At 44.3% G+C, this 23,243-nt stretch overlaps 1 protein-coding gene across 1 annotated transcript; it reads right to left on the bottom strand.

Annotated features, from left to right (window-relative positions):
- Nucleotides 1–291: 291 nt before the first annotated feature.
- On the bottom strand, nt 292–11,412 carry ARHGDIA (Rho GDP dissociation inhibitor alpha). The gene is made up of 6 exons (XM_027850127.1): nt 11,313–11,412; nt 3,693–3,910; nt 3,419–3,502; nt 3,024–3,100; nt 2,864–2,927; nt 292–1,911 (listed from the first exon to the last, which is right to left on the bottom strand). Exons 2-6 carry the CDS (start codon nt 3,880–3,882, stop codon nt 1,712–1,714), a joined length of 615 nt encoding a protein of 204 aa, XP_027705928.1. The 5' UTR covers nt 3,883–3,910; nt 11,313–11,412; the 3' UTR covers nt 292–1,711.
- Between the last annotated feature and the right edge of the window lie 11,831 nt (nt 11,413–23,243).

The raw sequence follows: 23,243 nt of genomic DNA, 5'->3' as shown, positions 1-23,243 counted from the left end.
GAGCTGCACTGCTCACTTCTGTGGGCCTGGCCCAGGAAGGAGTCCAAGATAACGTGGGGGAAGACTTGTTGCTCTAAGCCACGGACAGAATAAGGAAAGGGAAAACAAGTGTAGGGCACCCGGGAAGGCCCAGGCCCTTATTTTCTGATGTCTTTTTTTATCTTAGAGCTGCTCCAGCTCATTGGTGTTGGAGGCTGAATTGTCTTCTCACACTGAGACAGCCTGTGTCACTGACTGAAATCCTAAACCCATCAGACCCCACCCCGCTGACACAGAAAAAAGCAAACACAATTGTCTACATTGAGAGTTTATTTCCCCAATCTGAAAAGGAGAAGTAGCCAGGCAATTCCAAACCTGTTGCCGAGGGCCTCCAGAGTTTGTGACACCAAACCAAAAGACCGGCGGCATCAAAGTGAGGGAGGGAGGGAAAGCAAGGGAGGCACAGGAGACCCAGCTCCCAATCTGTGTGCGCTTGGTCCCACGTCTGTCTTGGCTAGGCCTTATAGGGTGAGGGTGGGCCCTGCCTGGGGATGGTGGCCCTAGATCCCAATGCAGAAAGAGAGGCCAGCTGAGCAGGGCCCCAGGTCGGCACAAATCAAGGCAATACATAACTGACAGGCCAGGCACAAGATTCCAAGGCAGGGGCCGAGAGCTCCGGCCAGGGACAAGTAAGGCTCAACCATTGGCTTTGTCCTTCGGTGTCTTTGTTCAAATAGGCCTAGAGACTCCCCAGATAGGAGAGCTGCCCTGACCCACTGGAAGTGATCCGGATGAGGAAGCCAGAGCCTCCCCAGGTCCCCAGGGAGTGAAAAAACCCCAGCTCTCTGGAGTGTGGGGGTGGGGCACAGAAAGAAGGAACAGGTTAGAGATTTGGCAGTTCGGCTCTCACCAGTTGGGAGCAGTTCCTGGAGCCCTGGTCTGGGAGAGAAAGACGGGCTGAGACCCACCCTGGGCAAGCTAGGGAGAAGGGGCAGCAGCACAGACAGACAATGCAAGTCGCTGTAATTAGCGAAGGCAGAGGGAAGGTGGGGACAGGGAACCACATGCTCATGCAGACACAGGGAGCCAGAGGTTAGTGATTGGGGGAGCAGTTCTCCCCACATAGCACACGTTCCACATGTTAAGGCATCATGGTTACACGGTTACAGACAGCAATGAATGAACTGACAGGCCCTAGATGGCCACACAGAGGGGCAGTAGAAAGGCCAGAGGTCTCTTCACTACCCTGATTCTGTGGTGCACCACCCCCCCTCCAAGGGGAAACAAGACATGATTGGTGGGGCTGCAGCAGCTGAGGGAAGAGAATTTAAATTCCTGTTGAAGTCCAGAACAGAACCCCTTTCCCTTTGGTCCAAGGGAAGAATTGGGACTTGAAGGAAGTTTAGGCCTTGGCTGAAGCCCCCACCTCCAAGCAAGATACTGGGCTGAAGCAACAACAGGAAAAACAACGATAACCACCTGGGAGGCGGAAAAGGGGCCCAAGAAGACAAAAATGGGATCCCCCATCCAGAGGAGAAAGACCAGGGGTGTGAGAAGACAGTCAGGTGGGGGTGGGGACTCCCCGGTCAGCACTTTGGTATGGGATCAGGGGTTGAGAAGGAAAGTAGGATGGGGGTAGGGGGTTCAGGGTCAGGGTCAGGTAGGGTTCTCCTGTGGCCACTGTCTGGGGATGCCTCCCTCCCTCCCTCCCTCCCTCTCTACGGCCATAGGTTCAGTCCTTCCACTCCTTTTTAATGGTGAGGTTCCACTCCCAGGAAAGGTGATCCGTCTTGTCATCATCTGTGAAGCGAGACTTGATGTTGTAGCTGCCACGAGCCAACATGCCCTTGGGAGCCTCTTCCACGGGGGTCAGGAACTCATATTCTTCTGCTCGAGGCCCATAGCTGCCCACCATGTAGTCAGTTTTGTCAACTGTAGAAAGACATGGAAGTCATGCTATAAAGCCTACTTCTGAGTCTCCTTTTCTCTATCCCCAACTTAGAAATCTGTGAATATGCTAGAAGACAGGGTTTGGCAACATGTGGTATGATTTTTAGTAGCAAAGCAGCTGGCTTTGTGAAGCACATGTATGTGGGGGTGCGGGAGGGGAATAGGAGAGGTTTATCTTCTTTGGAAACTAGATCTCCTAGGGAATGTTTTCCCAAGAAATCCTTCATCACACCTATCTGCAGGCTCTTGTGGGGAAAAAAACAAATACTGATACTAGCCTGGACACCCCTACCCCTTCTTGAAGGGAGACAGAATACTGACACAACCCTTGCAGAGCCTGTTATCTACTGCTCCAGGCTATTTGTGGGGTTAAGTCCCCTAGGCCTAACATTGAGAGTTTATTTCCCCAATCTGAAAAGGAGAAGTAGCCAGGCAATTCCAAACCTGTTGCCGAGGGCCTCCAGAGTTTGTGACACCAAACCAAAAGACCGGCGGCATCAAAGTGAGGGAGGGAGGGAAAGCAAGGGAGGCACAGGAGACCCAGCTCCCAATCTGTGTGCGCTTGGTCCCACGTCTGTCTTGGCTAGGCCTTACAGGGTGAGGGTGGGCCCTGCCTGGGGATGGTGGCCCTAGATCCCAATGCAGAAAGAGGGGCCAGCTGAGCAGGGCCCCAGGTCGGCACAAATGAAGGCAATACATAACTGACAGGCCAGGCACAAGATTCCAAGGCAGGGGCCGAGAGCTCCGGCCAGGGACAAGTAAGGCTCAACCATTGGCTTTGTCCTTCGGTGTCTTTGTTCAAATAGGCCTAGAGACTCCCCAGATAGGAGAGCTGCCCTGACCCACTGGAAGTGATCCGGATGAGGAAGCCAGAGCCTCCCCAGGTCCCCAGGGAGTGGGGAATGCCTAAGGCATTCTCCACTCCCACACTCACTCTTGACGCCTTTTCTGTAAGTGTGCTGGATGTACTTCATGCCTGAGACGATCTCCCTATTCACCTGCAGGGGTACAAAGCCATTAAAGTTATTCTGGGCCTTCAATGGAGCCTGCCCAGATTCCTCATCTGGAAGCCCTCCCCAGCCACTCTGCTTTACCTGGAAGGAGATTTTTATCCGGTACTCCACACCCTCCTTCAGCACGAATGACTGCTTTTTGAAGCTTTCCAGGTCACCTGTTTGAAGAGAACAATCTCTGTGACTGTGAATTCCTTTCCTCCATTCCTCTCCTCTGGCACTCTGCTCCCAACAGTCTATCACTGGACCACTGCTCTACATTGCCCCCCAATACTCAGCCCACTTCATTCACAACTCTTGATTCTACCAACTATGATTGGCTTTAAACCAGTCTCTCTCTGGCTGTATTTTTAGCTAGTCACCATCAGAGGGCGCCAGGACAGAAGCCAAGGGAAGCCTTGTATCAAGGCTAAGTGATGACAAGGGGGCCCCCTTCTACCTTCTCATAGTCCTCAGGTCCCTCCACTTGTACTCACCAGTCAGATCTAGCTCCAAGGGACCAGGAGCAGTGCTACACACCAGGGTCAGGCGTGTCACAATGACATTAGGAGTATTGGGATCTGAAGGCATGGAGAGGAAAGTAGGTTGGTTAGAATGCTCTCCCCAGGCAAGCTCCCCTAGAGACCCCAGGCAGAAGATGCAGGGCACAGTTTGCACCGTGCATGTCAGGATCCGCCCAACACCTCATGGAGACTGCCCTAGGCAAGCACTCCCTGAACCCTTCCTGGAGGCCTGCAAAGTGGCTCCTACCAGCAGAAACAGTCACACTGCCCAACAGGGCCTCTTTATACTTCCGAAGGCTCTCGTCATCCTTGTCCAGCTCCTGGATCTCCTGGATGCTCTTCTGTGCTGGGGGTTTATAGTTGACAGAGTGTTCATCCTCCTCGTTCTCAGCTGCAATCTGAGCCAGCTGCTCTGCTGTAGGTTCTTGTTCTGCCATGCTCACCACCTGATTGGGCTTTGAAAACCTGTAGAAGAGGGGAGAGGTTCAGCAGCACAGCCTCAAGATAAGGCTGGGGCGGAAGAAAGAGAATGGGGGGAGAAGAGTGGGTAAGGGAGCAAGGAGGGTGGAAGATAAAGGGAGAAGGAGGGAGAAAGAAAAAGCTCCCCCACCCCTTCTGCACCCACTATTCCTGGAGCCAACACAAGGCAATCTGCACAGCAAAATTATAGAACCACCCACTGCAGTTCCCAGCTGTGGTTTTGTGAGGACCGACAGGGAGGACTTGACTTCTATTACTCTGAGGTTCAACCCCTTCCTTAAAGCAGGCGAATTATGAAATAACTCCACTGCAGAGCAAGATCTCTGCCCTGGACAACAATCACTGCAGCAATCACTGCTGCATATCACCATAGCCAAGGTACATGAGAAAATTTGAGGTAAGTGCTTTGAAAACAGCAGGCACTTAAGAAATGGTTATTACATGAATTCCTGAGAAGTCCCTGGAAACTACCCAATCCCTCACTTCCCTTGATTCTACACAGCTCTCTATCATAAACTGATGTAACACAGGGCTACATAAAAGCCTGTTTCAGTGCCTATAGCACATAGTATAGAAAGGAACTTTTGCTAACCCCATGAGCATAAAATAACTGATACTCAAGCTCTTGCTCAAAGGACTTCAAGTTTGATGACATACCCACCATGGCAATCTCTCCTATTAAACATCAACCAAGCTCATCTCAGGCCTCCTTCCTAGAAAAAGAGTTGCCAAAGACAAGTTCCCAAGCCTAAACCTTAGTCTTTCAAAGATAAAGCAGGAGGGATTGACTCTCCTCTTAGCCAAGCCTGTCCTTGTGCTGAGGGACCCCATCAGAAGCCCAGCCCTGCTTCACTTTGTCCTGGCTCACACATGCTAGACATAAGTCTTCAAGACTCCATCCTGTCATGGAAGAACAAGGATGCTGCACACACATATGAAAAACACAGAAAAGAACCCTGACTTCCATCTCTCCTCAAAGGTAGGTTCTTCAACACCACCCTCTGTACCGCACCTACCCACCACCCCATAAAGATTTCCTGCACATCTATTACTTCTGAAGGTGCCATGCTTAAGCACTGTTCCCAGATGGTCAGTCCCTCTGGATCAACAGTGATCAAGGCTGCCAAGGGGTCAAGAAGGATAAGAATTGGGAAAAGTCTATTCGATTTGGCAATAAAGAGATCAGAGGCAACTTCGGAAAGTAGTTTCAGTTGAATGATAAGGTCAAATGCCAGACTGCACAGAATTAAGAAAAGTGTGAGGAAAGGAAGAGGAAGAGCCTATTATATATGGCTTTCTCAAGTTGTTTAGTTGAGAAAGGGAGAAGAGCTATAGGACGGCAGTTAATAGGGGATAGACAGATCAAGTGATCAAGGTTATCTGAAGATGGAAGAGACGTGGGAATGTTTGTCATCAGTAAGAAAGCAGTTATTAAACAGGCAGAGACTTAAGATAAATGAAAGAATGGGAACCATAGAGGGGGCAATCCCCTGTAGGAGACCGGATCGCTTGTGTTTTAGAGGGGTCAGTCTTGAAGGAAGAGGGCCACTCTTCATTTGAGAAAGGGGTGAAGGAGAAGACAGTGGAAGGGATCTGAGTGATATGACATGAGAGGGAGAGAAAGGGGAGTTCTTGTTAAATGGACTCAAATTATTTCAACTAAAGAGGGAGCAAAGTTCTCAACTGAGAGGGTGAGGAAAGGGGTGGTCATGAGAGGTCTGAAGAGGGGGTAAAAAGGTTAAAAAAAATCACTATGGTGAGTGGACTAGTAAATCATTTAGAGAAGGTCTGAGTGGAGATTGAAGGAATAGTGCAGTGAGGTCAGCAACCTTTTACACTCTCCGACACTAGTCCTGGTCCCAGAGGAGCCCAGTTATAAAGGAAATATGGGTATCTAGATCCTGGACAGCCAGTCATTTCCAGGCCTAATCCTTACATTAAAGTCCTCCCTCTGCTAAAGAGCTAAAGCCCCAGGCTTGTCTAGACCCCTAAAGTTTATTTGAAAGGTGATTAAAACTGAGAAAGACTTGAATCCACTTGGTCTTGCCAGAGTTCTTCACATTACTACTCATAGCTCAAAAGACTATTTATTCAACCTGTTCTACTTTTCTCCTGTTTACTTCTTTACCTCTCTGTGAACTTTGACACTTCCAATCACCCCATTCTCTTGGATAGGCCCTCCTCTCCAGGTTTTCTTGATATTACTCTCTGCTAGGTTTCCTATCTGTCTGACCGAAGCTTATAGGTCTAATTTGCTGAATCTTCACTGAGATGACACCCCAAACCATGGGTGTTCCCCCAAAAGTCTGTCCTGGGTTCTCTTCTCTGCCTCCAGTATAGTATCTCACAAACTCCCATGGGTTCAATTATCATCTCTTATGCAGATAATTCTCAGGTCCATATATTTAGCTTTGACCTCTCTCCTGACCTCCAGTCTCATATTACCAACTGCCTCAACATCTCAAACTGTATGGCCCTTAAGCAATCTCAAACTCAACCTGGCCAGAAAGGAACTTATTTTCTTCCCCAGCACACCGCAAAACCATCCCCTTTTACTGTCATCGGCACCACCATCCTCTCAATCACCCAGAAGCACTCTCTCACAGACAATCTTGTGCCTCGTCTGGTTATCTGTACCTGGAGGACATCTCTCATACACATTGCCTTCTCTCTTCCGACCCAGCCGCCACAGTGGCTCTCATAACCTCTGACTACTGCCATGGCTGGTTCCCTTGCCTCATCTCTCCTCACTCCAGTTCCTCTTCCACAAAAATGCTAAAAGAGCAGTTCCGAATGTGTCAGCCCCCATCCACCCTATTCAATAAAGTCCACCAGCTCCCTATTACCTTCAGGATCAAATATGAAATCTTCTATTTAGCTTTTCAATCCTGACCCTTTCCTGCCTTTCCAGTCTTCTTCCACCTTCCCTCCCTCCCCCCAGCACTCTACAATCCAGTGACACTGGCCTTCTGGCTGTCTCTCCCCAGTGACCCTTATCTCTTGACTCCATGCCTTTTCAGTGCCTGTCCCCCATTCCTGGAATTTTCTATCTTCTCACCTCTACCTCCTGGCTTCCTGGGCTTTTGTTCAAGACTAAGCTCAAATCTCACCTCCTCAGAGTAAAGAGAAAGCAGAGTCAAGGAAACAACGTATATGTATATAATGATTACAATGTTGTGAAATTACAAAGAACATGCATATCCCCAAAGATTGAGACCTCAACCTTCTCCTGTATAGAGGTCCATATGTGTGGTGGTACATTATACATATTTTCATACTTTTTGGATGTATTTATTGATCAATATTGCTGATTTTTTTCTCCTTTTTTTAGTCTTTAAAAATATTGTTCTATTGAATGGCTCTCTGAGAGGGTGAGAAATATTGGATAAAATTATGGTGAAGACATCACTAAAAACTTTTTTTTTTTGGCTAGGCAATAGGGTTAAGTGACTTGCCCAGGGTCACACAGCTAGTAAAATTTTTTGTAAAATTTTTTTTTAAAATCCCAGCTTGAACCAAAAGATCCCTGTGAGATTACCTTCCAGTTGCACTACATCTTATATATACAATCTTTATATGTTGTATTACTTATCGTTACACAAACTCCCTGTTTTGTCTTTGTATCCTCAATGCTTAGGCACACTTAATGGCACATGGTAAATGCTTAATAAATAGCTGGTTTCATTCCCCACCTACAGGACTGCTCCTTCTCATTTTCCTTTGCTGGCTCAACATTTATATCCTACTTCTCAACTGGGTGTTTACTGCCCGACCCCCAAGGCTCATCTTGGGCTCTCTTCCTTTCTTTACATCAAAAGTTCTTAACCTTTTTTGTGTTATTGTCCCCTTGGGGGACATCAGGTGAAACCTCATTACTCCTCAGAATTATTAATATACAGAATTACAAAGGAAACCAATTACAATGAAACACAGGTATCAAAGTATTTTTAAAAATAAACACAACAAACACAAGTTCATGGATCCCAAGTTAAGAAGTTTGCTTCTTGGTGATGTCCTCCACTCCAACGATATTCGTTCAATTATCTCTATGAAGATGACTCTCAGATCTCTATATTCAGCCCTATTCAATCTCCGGAGCTCCAGGCCTACATTAGATATTTCTAACTGGATGTCCTGTAGGTATCTTAAACTCAACATAACTAAAACAAACTCATTATCTTTCCGATAAATCCATTCCACTTCCTAATTTTACTACTTCTATTGATTGAGGGTACTACCAGCCTTCCAGTCACCTAAGCTCACCATCTTAGAGTAAATTCTTCCCTCACCTCCTAAAAACCCAAAATCCAAACAACTTTGTGATGATTCTATGACAAGGGTGGAGAACCTGTGGCTTCGAAGTCCTTGAGTGCAGCCTTTTGACTGAGTCCAAGTTTTACAGAACAAATCCTTTTACTATGGGGATTTGTTCTATGAAGCTGGGATTCAAAGGTTCAGGTTTATCACTCCCTCTTGCCTGGACTACTGAAAGTTTTCTGTTTACCTTTCACAACTTGGCCCTATCATATCTTTTCTGTCTTGTAAGACATTATACCCCTTCTCATACTCTGAGATCCAACCAAACTGTCCTTTTTCTCTATTCTTCATATGTGACACTTCCATCTCCCATGTTCGTCGTACCTTGTCTGCACTTGCTGTTCCCCTATATTTGGAATGCAATCCCTCCTCACCTCCAAATCAAAGAATCTCTATTTCTTTGATACACAGCTCAAGCACCACCTTTTCCATGGAAGCTTTCAGGCCCTCAGCTACCAAGTATCTGGGTCCAGTAGACCATAACCTGGCAAAGTTATGAGACTAATGAGGTGGCATTGTTTCATTTATTTTATTTGCATTCCACAGTGCCTGGTACATAATAGGCAATTACAAAATGCTTGCTGGTTAATTGAATAGCCTCTTAATTGGTCTCCTCACCTCCAGTCTCTTCTATCTACAACCAGTAAGCCAAAAACCTGCTAAATGGATATTCTTAAAGTAGAACCTGCCCCTGTCACTCTCCTATTCACGAAGGTCCAGGGGCTCCGTACTTCCAGTAGGATAAAAGTGAACATTCCTTTGAATGGAGATTTAAAGCCCTTTACAATCTGGCTTCAACATATCTTTCTAGACTTATCACACGTTACTTCCCTTCAAGCAGTCTATGGTCCAAGCCAAACTGGCCTACTTGCTATTATTCCCTGTACACACAACTTTCCAATCCTTGCCTCAATGCTTTGGCACAGGTTGTGCCCCCTGTTTGGTGGATCCTCTCTCTTAGAATATCTCTCTTCTTTCCAAGCCCTCCCTCATGAGGTCTTTCATACCAGGCTTACCTTACACAAAGTAATTTGGTACAGACTTTTATGTGCATATTTGGTTTTCCCTGATTGAACCTTTAGCTCCTCCTCAAAGGCAGAAGTTTCCTTTTTCGTCTTTGTAACATCCGTATCTAGCAGTGAGGCACATGGCAGCTGTTTAATAAATGCTCACTGATTTAAAATTTCTTCTTGCTTTTCCATCCCAATCCTTCTATAGCATCACCATGAAACCACTTAAAATCCATTCATGTTGCATTTGGCTTTGCAGAAATCACCTAAGTCATATGAGATGTGAATGTTATGTGAAATCAGGAGATCAAACAGATTCACATCCTAGGTCACTATCCATCATCTCCCTGAGTCTGAGATCAATCTGGGAAATGAATGAGGTTCCTAGAATAACCCCAGGGCTCAGGGCCCTGACTAAACCATTTCAAGGACCCATAACTCTACTTCCCTAAATACCCATAAACTGAGCAATCACAGAAAAAAGTGGCTTAGGCATGGGAAAAGGACGATTTTAAGCAGTTTCCAACATCCCTCGAGGCATAAATTTAGGATCAAAAGTCAAAGAAATCAAGCAGCCCAGAAATTATTTAATATTAAAACTCCAACCTGTATTACATTTCCTTAGAAACAGTGAGTATAATCTCAGAAAGTAAGTATTTAGGGTCATAAAGTATTAAAGCAGAAAAGAACCAAAGAAATCACCTAATCCAAAGGTCCTTAACCTGGGATCACTTTGGGGGGGACAAGGAGTCCATGAATTTGGATGGGGTAAAAAAAAATCACATCTCTATTTTCACTAACTGAAATTTAATGTCCTTCCAGGAATGTAGGCAACAAATCATTCTTCTGGGAAGGGGTGCTTAGATTTCACCAGATTGCCAAAGGAGTTCATAAAACAAACAAAAAAGGTTGAGAAAGCCCTGATCTGGTCCAACTACCTCTTTAAAAAAAAGTGAGGAAACTGAGGGCCAAAATTATTTTCAAAAGGGCCCACTACACAGTAGCAGTATGGCACTGAGCTAAGCACAGGGGACACAAAGAAAGGAAAAAGGCAGTTCCTGCCCTCAAGGAGCTCACAGAGTAATGGGAGGAGTTCACCGTCTTTGACATCTAATGTTTTTTTTTTTTCCTCCCATTACAACATACTGTGCAGCCAGTCTCACTAGGATGCTGTTAGTGTGTGGGTGGCTCCCTGAAAAAGGGGAAAAAAAATTTTAAAGAGCAAATGTGGAGCACAGAAAGCAAAGAACGACTGAATTCTAAACATGGTCCAAAGGGCCAAGTCTCCATTGCCTCCAGGGTCACTTCCTCTTTGGCTTACCCCCGGGCTCCTCGAGCTCCCTCCATTCCAGGGGCTGTCAATCTCGGCACGCCGCCTCGCCCCACTCGCTTCCTGCCAGGAGCCGGGGCTTGCTCCTCCGTGCCTGGACCTCCCTGTCCCTGCCTCTGGCTGCCCCCTCTCCTCTCCTCTCCTCTCCACGTGGGCGCGGCTCACCTTGGACGCCATCTGTGCCTCTGGCCAGCTCCTGGCTCTTTCTGCCTGCCTGGGCTTCATCTCTGCCTCTTCCCTCTAAGGGGCTCTGCCGGAAGGGATGTGCTGAGGAAGGGGCGGGGATGGGTGGGCAGCTTCCCCCTCCTGTAGTCCCCCACCTTGCTAGGGAGCCAGCAGGAAGCCCCGAGCAGCTGTCACCTCCCCCGTGCCCCGGCGGCTGCGCTGCCCCTCCCGCGGCCTCCACCCGGACGGATGCCCCTCGTCCCTGCGTGGAGAGAGCCTTCTCCACCGCCCCCTCCCAGCAGGACCGGGGAAGGAGTACCCCGAGGCCCCCACCCCAGACCCCGGCCCCGGGCCCCGGGCTGAGACGTCGCGCCCAGGCCGGGGGCGGCAGGAACAAAGGCAGCAGCAGTGGCTGCAGCGGCCGCGGCTCCACCCTGACGTCCCTCCCATCCAGCCGGCGGCGGCGGCTCTCCCTTCCTCGTCCCACCCTCCCGGGGAGATCCGGAAGAGCTGCGGCGGCTCCGGGACTGAAGGTGGAGTCCCCGGAGCTTGGTCACTCACTCACCGATGGGTTCGATGCGTCCACCGCCTCTCGCGCTCCCTCCCGCACTAACGACGAACCTAGTCGGCCGGCTCCACCCCGCCCGCGCGCCCCCTCCAGTCGCTTCCGGGGTCACGCGACTTCCGCTCGCCAGCCTCTGGGCGGGCAGCCTGGGCCTGCGCAGGCGCCCAGACCACTTCTCACTTCTCCCAGTAGCGTGAGGCGCGAGGAGGTGAAGGAAGACTTCCTCAGCCTCCACCCACCCACCTTCCCTCGGGGAGGGAAGGGGAAGGGAGGGTGCTGAGGTGGGCGATGACCATAGAGAAGGGCTCTGGAGGAAGGTGACTAGTGTGCACCCAGCCATCTTGTTGAGGGCGGCGGCGGCGAGACTTATGAGGCATTCCCCGCTGGCCCCGGTTTGGGGGTGTCCGTGCATGGCCGGTAGGGTTCCCAGGTACCGGGCCTGAGGCCCTCAGAGAACAGCCCGTGGGGTGGATCTGGCGGGCCGAAGGGCCAGACTTCCTTCTCTGTCTCCATGGAAACCGGAGGATGCCCCTGAACTGAGCTAGGCATGTGACGCCCGCCAGTTGGGGGGGGGGGTAGGACTAGGAAGGGGTCTGTGGGTCAGGCTCCCTGGCCGGAGGCTCAAGACCCGGGTTTTGCACGCCTTTCCCTCCCCCGCCCTTCCGTGACTTTGGGCAAGTCGCTTAAGTTAGCCTCAGCTGCCTTATTTAATAATAATAATAATAGCATTTGCAGAGCGCTTTATTAATTTTATAGAGCAATTTAATAGTGACAGCTAGCGTTGAGCTCCCCAGAGTTTGCAAAGCACTCCACCTTTATCACATTTGCTCCTCACGTTCTGTGAGGTAGCTGCTATTAGTATCCACATTTTACACATTAGGAAAAAGGCTGAGTGAGTTTGAGTGATTTGCCCAAATTCCAACTAGGAAACGTCTGAACTAGGGTTCAGTCTGGTCTTGCTGACTCTCATATCCAGCGATCTACCCATTTCATCACCTAGCTTATCTGTCAATAGTTGATGGATCATTTTATTTAGTAAACATTTAATAAGCTCCCTATGTACAGAGGCATCTTATGCTGGACAGAGATCTAGGGACCTAGTTAGGAAGACCTTGGTTCAAGTTCTGCTTCTAGCTGAAGTAACTTAGCCTCTTGGTGCCACCAGAGAACTATAAGACTAAAATTTACAGACCAGTTATCTGTATTGAATGGACGAAATTTCCATACTAGAGTTCTCCACAGTGTTGAAACCAAAGATCCAGACAAAAAGTTCAGGCGACTAGATAGGCACTTGATAAAATATGAAGTTAAAATAAGCTACAAGGAGCTTCCACTTACAGCAGGGGAGTTGAAACAAGTACACTAATATCTGTAGTAAATTAGAATATAAGTGCATAGGAGAAAGGATGCTAAGTTGTGTTTGATCTCTGAATCTAAAGGTCAGAGTTATAAGTCTTAAAGATGCCAGGTTTCTAGGAGCTCTGTCTGTGGCTGTCCCCTCTCCACCCTGGAACCCATATAAAGGTTATACCACAGGTTACCAGGTGATTTCCACTTATCTATGGAGATGTTCCACACAGTGTTTAAGCACCCAAATAATTATCTGTGTTCATAAACTGTGAAATCTCTTTATCTGATCAATCTGTTGTCATTCCTCCACTCCCTCGACTGCAAGCCCTGTTCTTTGTCCTCATTTTGACCTCCAAAACCTCCTTCACTTTTTTCCCAGGCCATCATCCCTGCATCGACCATACTCTCTTTCCTTCCCCACCTAAACCCCCTTATGAATCAGTTTAACTCTACCCTATCTTCTTCTCTTGAGTATCTTGTGGATTAATCCTATTTAGGAGGTTGTCTTCTCAAACTGGAGCCTTGGATTGCTCCCACCATTCACTGCTTTTGTTCCTACTAAAGGCACTGCTGAATGAAGTCAGAGAAAAATCATGAAATTTTGCTAACTAGGTCCACTAAAAGTTTATGTTGCATGATCTCAATTGGGCCCTTACTGCAGCAAGGGACCTTCCCTAATTGATTCACTATCCCACTTGCCTTTGGTGCTAATTCCATTCTACCCAGTCTTCTCCATCAGATTGCCCCCTTTCTCACTAATCTTCATTTGCTCCCAGGCTGCTGTCTACTTTCCTTCTAGCTGTGAATGCATGCCCATATCTCTGCCAGTTTCAAAAAACCCTCACTTGAATTGTCCATACTTGAGTGTTGGTAGCCTATAACCCTCCTCATTTCTGTGGCTGAACTTGAAAAAGCAATCTACAACAGGTGCCTCCATTTCTTTTCTCTCACTTTCCTTTACTTTCCTTTATCTGGCTTCTGACTTATCATTCAACCAAAACTACTTTTTCAAAAGTCACCAATGATCTCTTAACTGCCAAATCGAATTGCTTTTTCTTAATCCTTATTATTTTTTACTTCTCTGTAGCCTCTGACATTGTTGATCACCTTCTCCTTGATATTCTCTTATCTCTAGGTTTTCCTGACATTGCTTTCTACTTATTCTCCTACATGCCTAACCACTGCTTTGTTTCTTTTGCTGAATCTTCAGCCAGGTTATACCTGCTAACGATGGCTATCCCCCTTCTTCTCCCTCTATATTTATTTAATTTATCAATCTCATCCATGTCCATTGTTTTAGTTATCATCTCTATGCAGATGACTTCCAGATCTACTAGTCCAAGCCTAACCTGTTTCCTGAACTCCAGCTTTGTTTCTCCAACTGCCTTTTAGACATCTCAAACTGAGTGTCCAGTAAACATCTTAAACTAAACATGTCTAAAACCTAACTCATTATCTATTGAAATTACTATTGAGAAGACCACCATCCTCCCAGGCTTACAACCTGTCATTCTCAACTTCTCATTTTCTGTCTCTCCATGTACAGTCAAGTCCAAGCATTTCTATTCATACCTCAGCAGTACCTTCTGCCCCCTGATTGGAGGGTGGAGCCATAAACTCCTCCATTTAAGGAAAAAGGACAAGACAGACATCTCAGACATGTCTTCATTTCTTTGACTTTTGACCATGTGCCTGAGCCAGGTACTTCCCCCTCCCTTCAGCTTTCTTTTGTATGTTGCCTTCCCCTATTAGATGGTTAGCTCCTTGAGGACTACCTTTTTCCATATTTGTATCCACCAGACCTCAGTACATGTATGGCACATAGTAGATGTTTAAGAAATGTTTATTGAGCCTCAGACACTTAACATTTACTAGCTGTGTGACCCTGGGCAAGTTACTTAACCCTGATCGCCTTACCAGAGGAAAAAAAAAAGAAGTGTTTATTGCTTCTACTTTTATATAACATCTTTCCTATATGTTCCCTCTCTCCTCCAACTTTGCAGCTACCTTGGTGCAAGCCCGTATTACCTCACACATGGGCTATTTCTACAGTAACCTGCTGGTTGGTTTCCCTGTCTCCAGTCTATCATCCACTCAGCTGTCAAATTGATCTTCCTAAAATAGCCATGTCTGGCTATATTCCTCCTCCTAAAAATTCAATTAACTCTAGTGGCTCTCTCTTACCTCTGGGATCAATTATACAATCCTATTTGGCTTTCAAAGCTCTTCATAACCTGGATCCTTCTATCTTTCTAGTTTTCCTACACTTTACTCTCCACATACTCTCCTGTATAGTGACACTGGGCTCCTTATTGATCTTCTCACAGGACACTCCCTATCCTGATTCAGATTTTTCACTGGCTATCCCCCATGCCTAGAATGCTCTTACCCCATATCTCTAACTTCTGGCCTTCTTGGCTTCCCTTAAGTCTCAGCTGAAGTCCCACTTTCTGCATGATGCCTTTCATTCTGAGATTACTCCAATGTGTCCTCTATATAGTTTGTACAAAGTTGTTTGCATGTTGTCTCCTCCATTAAACTGAGCTCCTTGAGAGCAAGGAGTATTTTTTTTTAGCTTTATTTGTATCCCCAGCTCATCACAGGGCCTGGCACATGATAGACACTTAATTAATGTTAGTAGACTGACTAATGAGAGAGAGACTAGACTTCCTGTTTTGACCTTTGGAATAGTTAAACCCTCACCCTGTTGCTGCTGGGGATGAATTATTTAAAACTTGAGTTTAGCCTCCTGTCTAGGAATTCCCCAAAAGGAAGAATAGAAAAATATTGAGTGTACTTTATGAATCATGTTTGGGATAGGTATTTATTTTCTATGCATATAGAGAATATTAAACCCAGAACCTTCATAAACACACATGTGATAGAAATAAACTTAAGACAAGATTCAGTAATAACTTAAAACTATTGTTAGAATTTTCTGGGAGGTTGCTACTTAAACCTCATCAGAACATAAAGCAGTTTGTAGGATTGCTGATTAGGCATTTTACATTTCACCTGGACTCTGTACTTTCCAAAGAACTCCCTGTGTATGCCTGCTAGTAAAATGGTCAGATTTGGGCCCCAGCTTGTCAGTAGATATCTTGTGTGATGCAGAAGTTTCCCTTGTTTCCTATCCAGGACCTAAGACTCTGAACACACAAGGTTGCCTCATGGTCCAAAAAATGTCCACTCTGAGACTAATGGTCAATCACCCACACACAAGCTCCTCTAATTGAGTCCATGCTCCATCTAGAAGTAGGAGGGAAGTTGGGGGAAACAGCACAGTGCACCCGCCGTCCTCCGGAGGCATAGTAGAGATAGAGCACTTGCCACAAAGGTCAATAGAAATGAGACAAAGCTGGAAATCACCTCTTCTTTTAATTATGTACCCCCATTTCCTTGCCACTGTTACAGGAAGGGAGAGGACCAAGAGACAACTCAGGGTTTGCTACCTCATGCTAAAAGGCAAGTCTTCCCGTTCTGTCAGTCAACTTACAACTCAAGCTGATGATAGAATTGTGAATTGGTTAGACTGTTCTAACCGATGTTCTCATATGGAAAGCAATTTAGAACTGTGCACCCAAAGTGATTAAACTATGCACACCCTTTGACCCAGTGATACCATGATTAGACCTATAACTCCAAAGAGATCAAAGAAGGAAGAAAAGATCTGTATGTACAAAAATATTTATAGCAGTTCTTTTTGTAGGGGTAAAAAGGGGTCCCCACCAATTAGGGAGTGGTTGAACAAATTATGGCATATAAATGTAATGTAATAGTATTGTGCTGTAAGAATTGATAAAAGAGACTATTTTAGAAAAATCTAGGAATATTTGTATGAACTAATGCAGAATAAAAAGGGGACAGAACCTAGACAACAATTTATGCAATAACATCAACATTATAAAGACAAAGAATTGTGAAAGACTTGGGAATTCTGATCAACACAATGACCAATCACAATTCCAAAAGACTAATGATGAAACATGCTACCCACATCCTGACAGAGAAGTGATGGACCCAGGATGCAGAATGATATGTTTTTAGATGTGGCTAATGGGAGAATTTATTTTGTTTGCCTATGCACATTTGTTATAAGGATCTTTTTTACCCATTTTCTATCAATGGTCATAGAGAATATAGGAGAGAAAATAGATATTTGTTAATTGAAAAAACATTTAAATCACAGGTCTAGTCAATTCTCATAATTTTCATAGTTGTGTATAATTTATCCCTTTGGATTTGATTTCTTCTCTGCTTTGCTTAAAATGTCTTCTAATGTTTCTTCACAAAGTCCATGATTTTACTGTTGAAATATTTTTAGGTTTTTGCCTTTTTTTTGTATTCCCAATGCTTAAGCAGATTTCTGGAACATAAAGCAAGCACTTAATGAATATTTATGGACTATCTGAAGTCTGTAAGGGCTATGCTGAAAAGTTTGAGGTAAAAAAAACAACAACCCTGTAAATAAGGTGCTATTATCCCCATTTTACAGTTGAAGAAACAAAGGCAAACGGAGGTTAAGTGACTTGCCCAGAGTGACAGAGCTCATAAGTGTCTGAGGCCTGATTTAAACTCAGGTCTTCCCAGTCGCAAGTTCTATTTTCTGCAACAACAGCTGCCTCTGGAAGAAGCATTGGGGATCATTGAGTACAACCCTCTTAATTTTACAGATGAGAAAATAACTCAGACTCACATAGGGGAAGTTACTTCTTCATTAGTTAGGTCCAGTATCCAAACCCAGATCTCCACACTCGCATTCCCCAGGCTAATTCCCAACTTCCACTGGTATTGATGAACTCACTAGTTTTCTCTTCAGGGTTCACAGACACTTTACATATATCCCTGAAGTATTTCCATAAAATTTAAGGAGCACTCAATCTCATCTAAACTCTGAAAAGAATTTGTTTTGACAAGTATTTCAACAATTTATCAGTACATAGAAGCAAGCAAAGCTGTTGAGATTTAGGGGTGCTAGGACCCCAAAATCACGATGCTCAGATCCTGCACAAGTGAATTCAACCCAAGCCTTCTTTCAGCCAAAGACAAGGATTATTAGAACATCAGTCAGGGATGAGTGAGATTTAAAGAATCTGCCATATTGGCCAGATGCTTAAGGAATCTAAGCATTTGTATCTCTAACACAAGCAGGCCAGATCTTAAGAATTTGAGCACCTTAATGGAGGCCAGATGGACTTTATCGAAAGACTGTGGGAGGGATCTAGTAGTGGCCAAGTAGTCTGGGGTGACTGGAGGAGGGGTCTAAGGACAATCTGGATGGGAGTGGCCAGAAAACTGGGGTGACTGTGAGGTAACAGAACACCAGGGACCTAAACCAGGTGGCCAAGGGAGAATGGAGCCTCCCTTAGGATTAAGAGGAGGAAGAAGCAGTCAAATAGACAATGGAGAGCTAGGCTAGGTTAAGGGTAACAGAACTGGGAGATTGGTCATAGGCAATAATGAAAGGTCAGTTGATAGGATTATAGCCTCAGGTGAAAGCCAGAGATTTGGCCATGTGGGAAAGTCCAGAGCTTCTCCTTTTTGGGATCCAGATCCCAAAGACATGGTCTTTTCCTTTTATGGGTTCAGATCCCATCCTCATCAAACCACTTGGTCACCACATGCCACAAGGGATTGCAATCCACTTCTTTTTTTTTTGGTTTTTCCTTTTTGCTTTTTGGTGACACAGCTAGTAAGTTTCAAGTGTCTGCAGCTGGATTTGAACTCAGGTCCTCCTGACTAAGGCTGGAGCTCTATCTACTGAGCCACCTAGTTGCCCTGCAATCCACTTTTTAAAAAGTCATAATCCCTGGGGCAGCTAGTTGGCGCAGTGGATAGAGCCCCAACCCTGGAGTCAGGAGGACCTGAATTCAAATCCCACCTCAGACCAAACACTTGACACTTACTAGCTGTGTGACCCTGGGCAAGTCACTCAACCCCAATTGCCTAAAAATTAAAAAAAAAAAGTTTAAAAAGTCACAATCCTTTTAAATGCTGTCCTCTCTCTATTAATTTGAGATAATTTAATTTTGAAAAGGGGATCCAATATATGTGACACTGGATTTTTATACTGATAATCAGGACTCCTTAAGAGCACACTTATTAAATTTTAATGCTTTGGCCTTAAAACTAGCTCAACAACTTGCATATACTTGAAGACAATGGAAACTATTGAGTATAGAAAAACTGAAAGCTGTTTAAAAGGACATTGCTGAGGCCAATACTTTGACAAAATAAGCTGCAGGAAATCTTGATGTTGCTGTGGAAAATATTCTCAAAGTCTCTACTTATTTCAGCATTTAGAATCATAGGCCACATGGAGGCCATTCTGATAGCTCAAGTTTGAGATTGGAATGAAATGAGATATTTGGTGGTTACAAGAGGAAATTTAGGAAATTTACTTTGCCAGTTAGCATGGAAAGGATACTCAACCGGGATATAGCATTTGACTTAGGTAGATAGGACCACATGCAAAAATGTGTCTAGTCTGTAGGAAAGGGTGTGATGACTCACACTCCAGTGACCTACCTGAGCTGGCCTTTTTTATGTCCTTAGGTGGCCAGTTAAACTATATAGCTAGAGCCTTAGCCCTCACGGCCAATCACCCTTGAGTCAACCTTGATTTACTTCCCTCCCTTGCCTTAGGAGAAGAACTAATCTTAGTAGATTTTGCTCCAGTCTCACCACCCCTTGACAAGAAGGCCCTCAAATTCTTTTAGAGAATTGTCTACCATTTAAATAGCTTTAGAGCCATTATTGGAAAAACTCGATTTTAGGGATTTGAGAAGCTTGGAGTAAGTAGCACTGAAGGGAGGTTAAAAAAAAAAAAAGAAAAAAACAGCTAAACCAGAAAAATAGCAAAAATGAATATAATGAGTGACTCGCCAATCAGGGCCCAGTCCTTAGGACCATTTGCTCTTCCTGATGGGTTATACAGAGCAATGCACATAGTAAGTGTTAAATAAATGCTTCATTCATTCATTCAGTATTCTCTAACTACTACCAATCAAACACATGGAAATATGGGAAATCATTTTCCTGTCATAAGTGACTGAAAGGTCAAGATTGATCAAAGGTTGGCTGCTAAGCCAGAAGGACCAATAATTAACTGTATAGAGGCTAAGCAGGAACTGACTGAGCATACTAAAAGTTCCAGCAGATGATCTCTAATTCTCTTCCCTGGCAGCTTTCCTGTGAGAAGGATTGCTTCTAGATCCCTAATGATAGCTTGACCACCATGTATATGTTTATTTCCTTTGTTTTTGTGTGTTATTTATTCTTTTCTGATTTTTGGTAAATGAGTATCAAGAGAAAGAAAGGACCATAATGTAACCATGTGAGCTTTAGAGGTGCAGCATGCAGAGTTGGTAGCAGAGTCTGCTAGTAGCTACAGCAGCCAAGTTCAGAGAGGAGCCCAAACAGCTTTACAAAGTCAGCCAATGGAAAAGAGTCAGTCTGAGTGACCCCCATGTTTTCACTTTGCTCAACCTTTGGGCACAGTATTCAGCCAGCCTGCCAGAGAAGGCTGGACCCCTACTTAGAACTAATGCCATCTACAGACTGTTCCTGTCACCTGAGACGAATCTGCCTGACTCCAGGCCCAGTACACAATCCACTGTACCACCTAGCTGCACTGAGAAGAAAGTAGAACTTGATACTTACCAAAATTATGGTACATGAGAAGAATTTACAAACATGGAGGAAGGGATGGAGAGAACAGGCATCAAATCACACCTATGTGAAATGAACAAAGGATAGTTGAATATAAACACAGTCTGGTATAGGAATGCATTAAAGTCAACAGGGAAAGAAAAGAGGATGGGGAGTGGTGTTAAGAGGAAGTATAATCCTAGAAATGCTATAGGCAAGTAGGTGGAGCAGTGGATAGAGAACTGTGCCTAGAGTTAGGGAGACCTGACTTTAAATCTGGCCTCAGACATTTGCTGTGTGACCCTGGACAAGTCACTTCACCCTCTTACACCCATCTCCCTTTTCTCTCCTTTGGTAGTGCCTCTCTCGTGTAGGCCTTCATCACCTCACACTTGGATTACTGCAATAGCTTGATGGTTGGTCTCAACTTCATCCTCCACTCAGCTGTCAAAATGACCTTCCTAAAATGCAGGTCTGACCATGTCACCACTTACTACTCCCTGACTCAATAAGTTTCAGAGACTCCTTCTCAATTCCAGGATCAAATACAAAATCCTGTGTCATTCAAAGCCTTCATAACCTGACCTTCCCCCCAACCCCAACCAAACCCCAAACCTTCCAGTCTTCTGCCTTACCCATTCTCACATACTCTTTGATCCAGTGACACTAGCCTCTCTGCTGTTCTTTGAATAAGACATGCCATCTCCTAATTCCAGATATTTTCACTAATTGTCCGTCATATTAAATGTTCTTCCTATTAGTCTCTGCCTCTTTGCTTCCATGGCTTCCTTTAAGTACCAGTTAAAATTTTCCTGCTACATGAAGCCTCTTCTAATCCCTCTTAATTCTAGTACTTGATTATTTCCTACTTAACCCATTTATAGCTTATTTGTACATAGCTGCCTTCATGTTATTTTCCCCCATTAGATTGTGAGCTCTTGGAAGGCAGGGACTATCTTTTGCTTTTTTTCTTTGTATCCTGTCTCTTAGCACAATGCTAAGAGTAAAACATAGTAGGCACAATAAATGTTTATTGATTAATTGACTAAGAAAAGAGTAAAGTGTGAGAAGGGAGCCAAAATAAGATTGAAAAAAGAAAGAAAAAGGAAATAAAGAGGATTATTAAAACATGTTTTTGAAAAGTACAGAAGAGAACAGAAGGAAGGCCAGAAGGAATCACAAACAAGCAGGACAACCTTGAAAATAACATGTTGAATTTATTATATATTTAAAAAGAAAAGCAAGCTATGCATAATATTTGCATTTTTATATGCTTACCTCTTTATTCTACCATATACATGGAAATTCTTGTTCGTGTTTGTTAATTTCATAATTTTTTTAAATGGAAAAAGAAAGAAAAAGCAGTTGGGAAGGAGGGGATCTGTGGCAGAACAGGCATACTACTGCACTTTTGGTGGAACTGTTAATTTGTTTAACCATTCTGGAAAGGAATTTGGAATCATACACAAAGTTGTTAAACTCTGCATACCCTTTGATCCATAGTTGCCACAACTAGACATATGTCGCCAAAGGCTCAAAGACAGATGTAAAGGACCCATATATACAAAATATTATTTACAACTCTCTTCAGTATTAAAAAAAAAAGTTGGAAACAAAGTACTTTTGTGTCTATCAATTAGAGAATGGCTGAACATAATAAATTATGGTTTATGCATGTAATTCATTAATGGTTTGTGAGAGATGATGAAAGGAATATGTAGTAGGAACAATATCCTAAACCTTGCCCCCATGCTAGTTTAATTAGTTTTTCCTTTAAAAAAGTTATAACCATTCTCAAGACTTGGTTGGCTCGCATTCCCCAACTGATAAATAAATGGTTGAAGGATATGAACAGGCATTTTGAGACATCAAGAAACAATAAAACAGTTAAAAGAATGAAAAAAAAATAGAAGAAAATGTGAAATCTCATCGGAAAAACAATTGACTTGGAAAATAGGTCAAGGAGAGATAATTTAAGAATTATTGGACTATCTGAAAATCATGATCAAAGAAAGAGACTAGACAACATCTTTCAAGAAATTATCAAGGAAAACCGCCCCAATATTTTAGATTCAGAGGGTAAAATAGAAATTTAAATAATCTACCAGTCACCTCCTGAAAGATCCCCAAAATGAAAACTCCCAGGAATATTATAGCCAAATTGCAGAGCTCCCAGGTCAAAGAGAAAATACTTCAAGCAGACAAAAAGAAACAATTTAGATTTCATGGAGCCACAGTCAGGATCACACAGGATTTACCAGCTTCCAAGTTAAAGGAGCAGAGGACTTGGAATATGATATTCTGGAAGGCAAAGGATTAAGGATTACAACCAAGAATAAACTACTCAACAAAACTGAGTATAAAACTTCAGAGGGGAAAAAAATGAATATTTAATGAAATAGAAGACTTTCAGGCATTTCTGATGAAAAGATCAGAGCTGAATAGAAAATCTGACATTCAAGCAGAAGACTCAAGAGAAGAGTAAAAGGCAAACATAAAGGAGTAGCTATAAGGAACTCAATGATACCAAACTGTTTATATTCCTATATGAAATGATGCATGTAACTGCTAAGAATTTTATCATTATTAGAACCATCAAAAGGAGTTTACATAGAGGGCATGGGTTTGAGTTGATTATGTTGGAATGATCTAAAAAAAATGAAGGGGTGAGAAAGAAGGATGCATCAGGAGAAGCAGAATGGGGGAAATTTCCCACATAAAAGAGGCATGCAAGGAAGAGCTTTTACAGTGGAGGGGACGGTGGCGGGGAGCGGCAGGCAACGCTCAGACCTCGCTCTCATTGGAGTTGGTTCAAAGAGGGGAGAACGTGTATACACACTCAGTTGTGTAGTAAAAAAAAAGAAATGTAACTGACCCAGTGAGGAAATAGGAGGGGAAGGGGATGAGAGAAATTTATAAAATGTATAAAAA

The sequence above is a fragment of the Vombatus ursinus genome, unplaced genomic scaffold (genome assembly GCF_900497805.2).
Source record: "Vombatus ursinus unplaced genomic scaffold, bare-nosed wombat genome assembly UNPS02008996.1, whole genome shotgun sequence".
In the NCBI taxonomy this organism is placed as follows: Eukaryota; Metazoa; Chordata; class Mammalia; order Diprotodontia; family Vombatidae; genus Vombatus; species Vombatus ursinus.
This window is presented reverse-complemented; position numbering and strand designations above follow the sequence as displayed.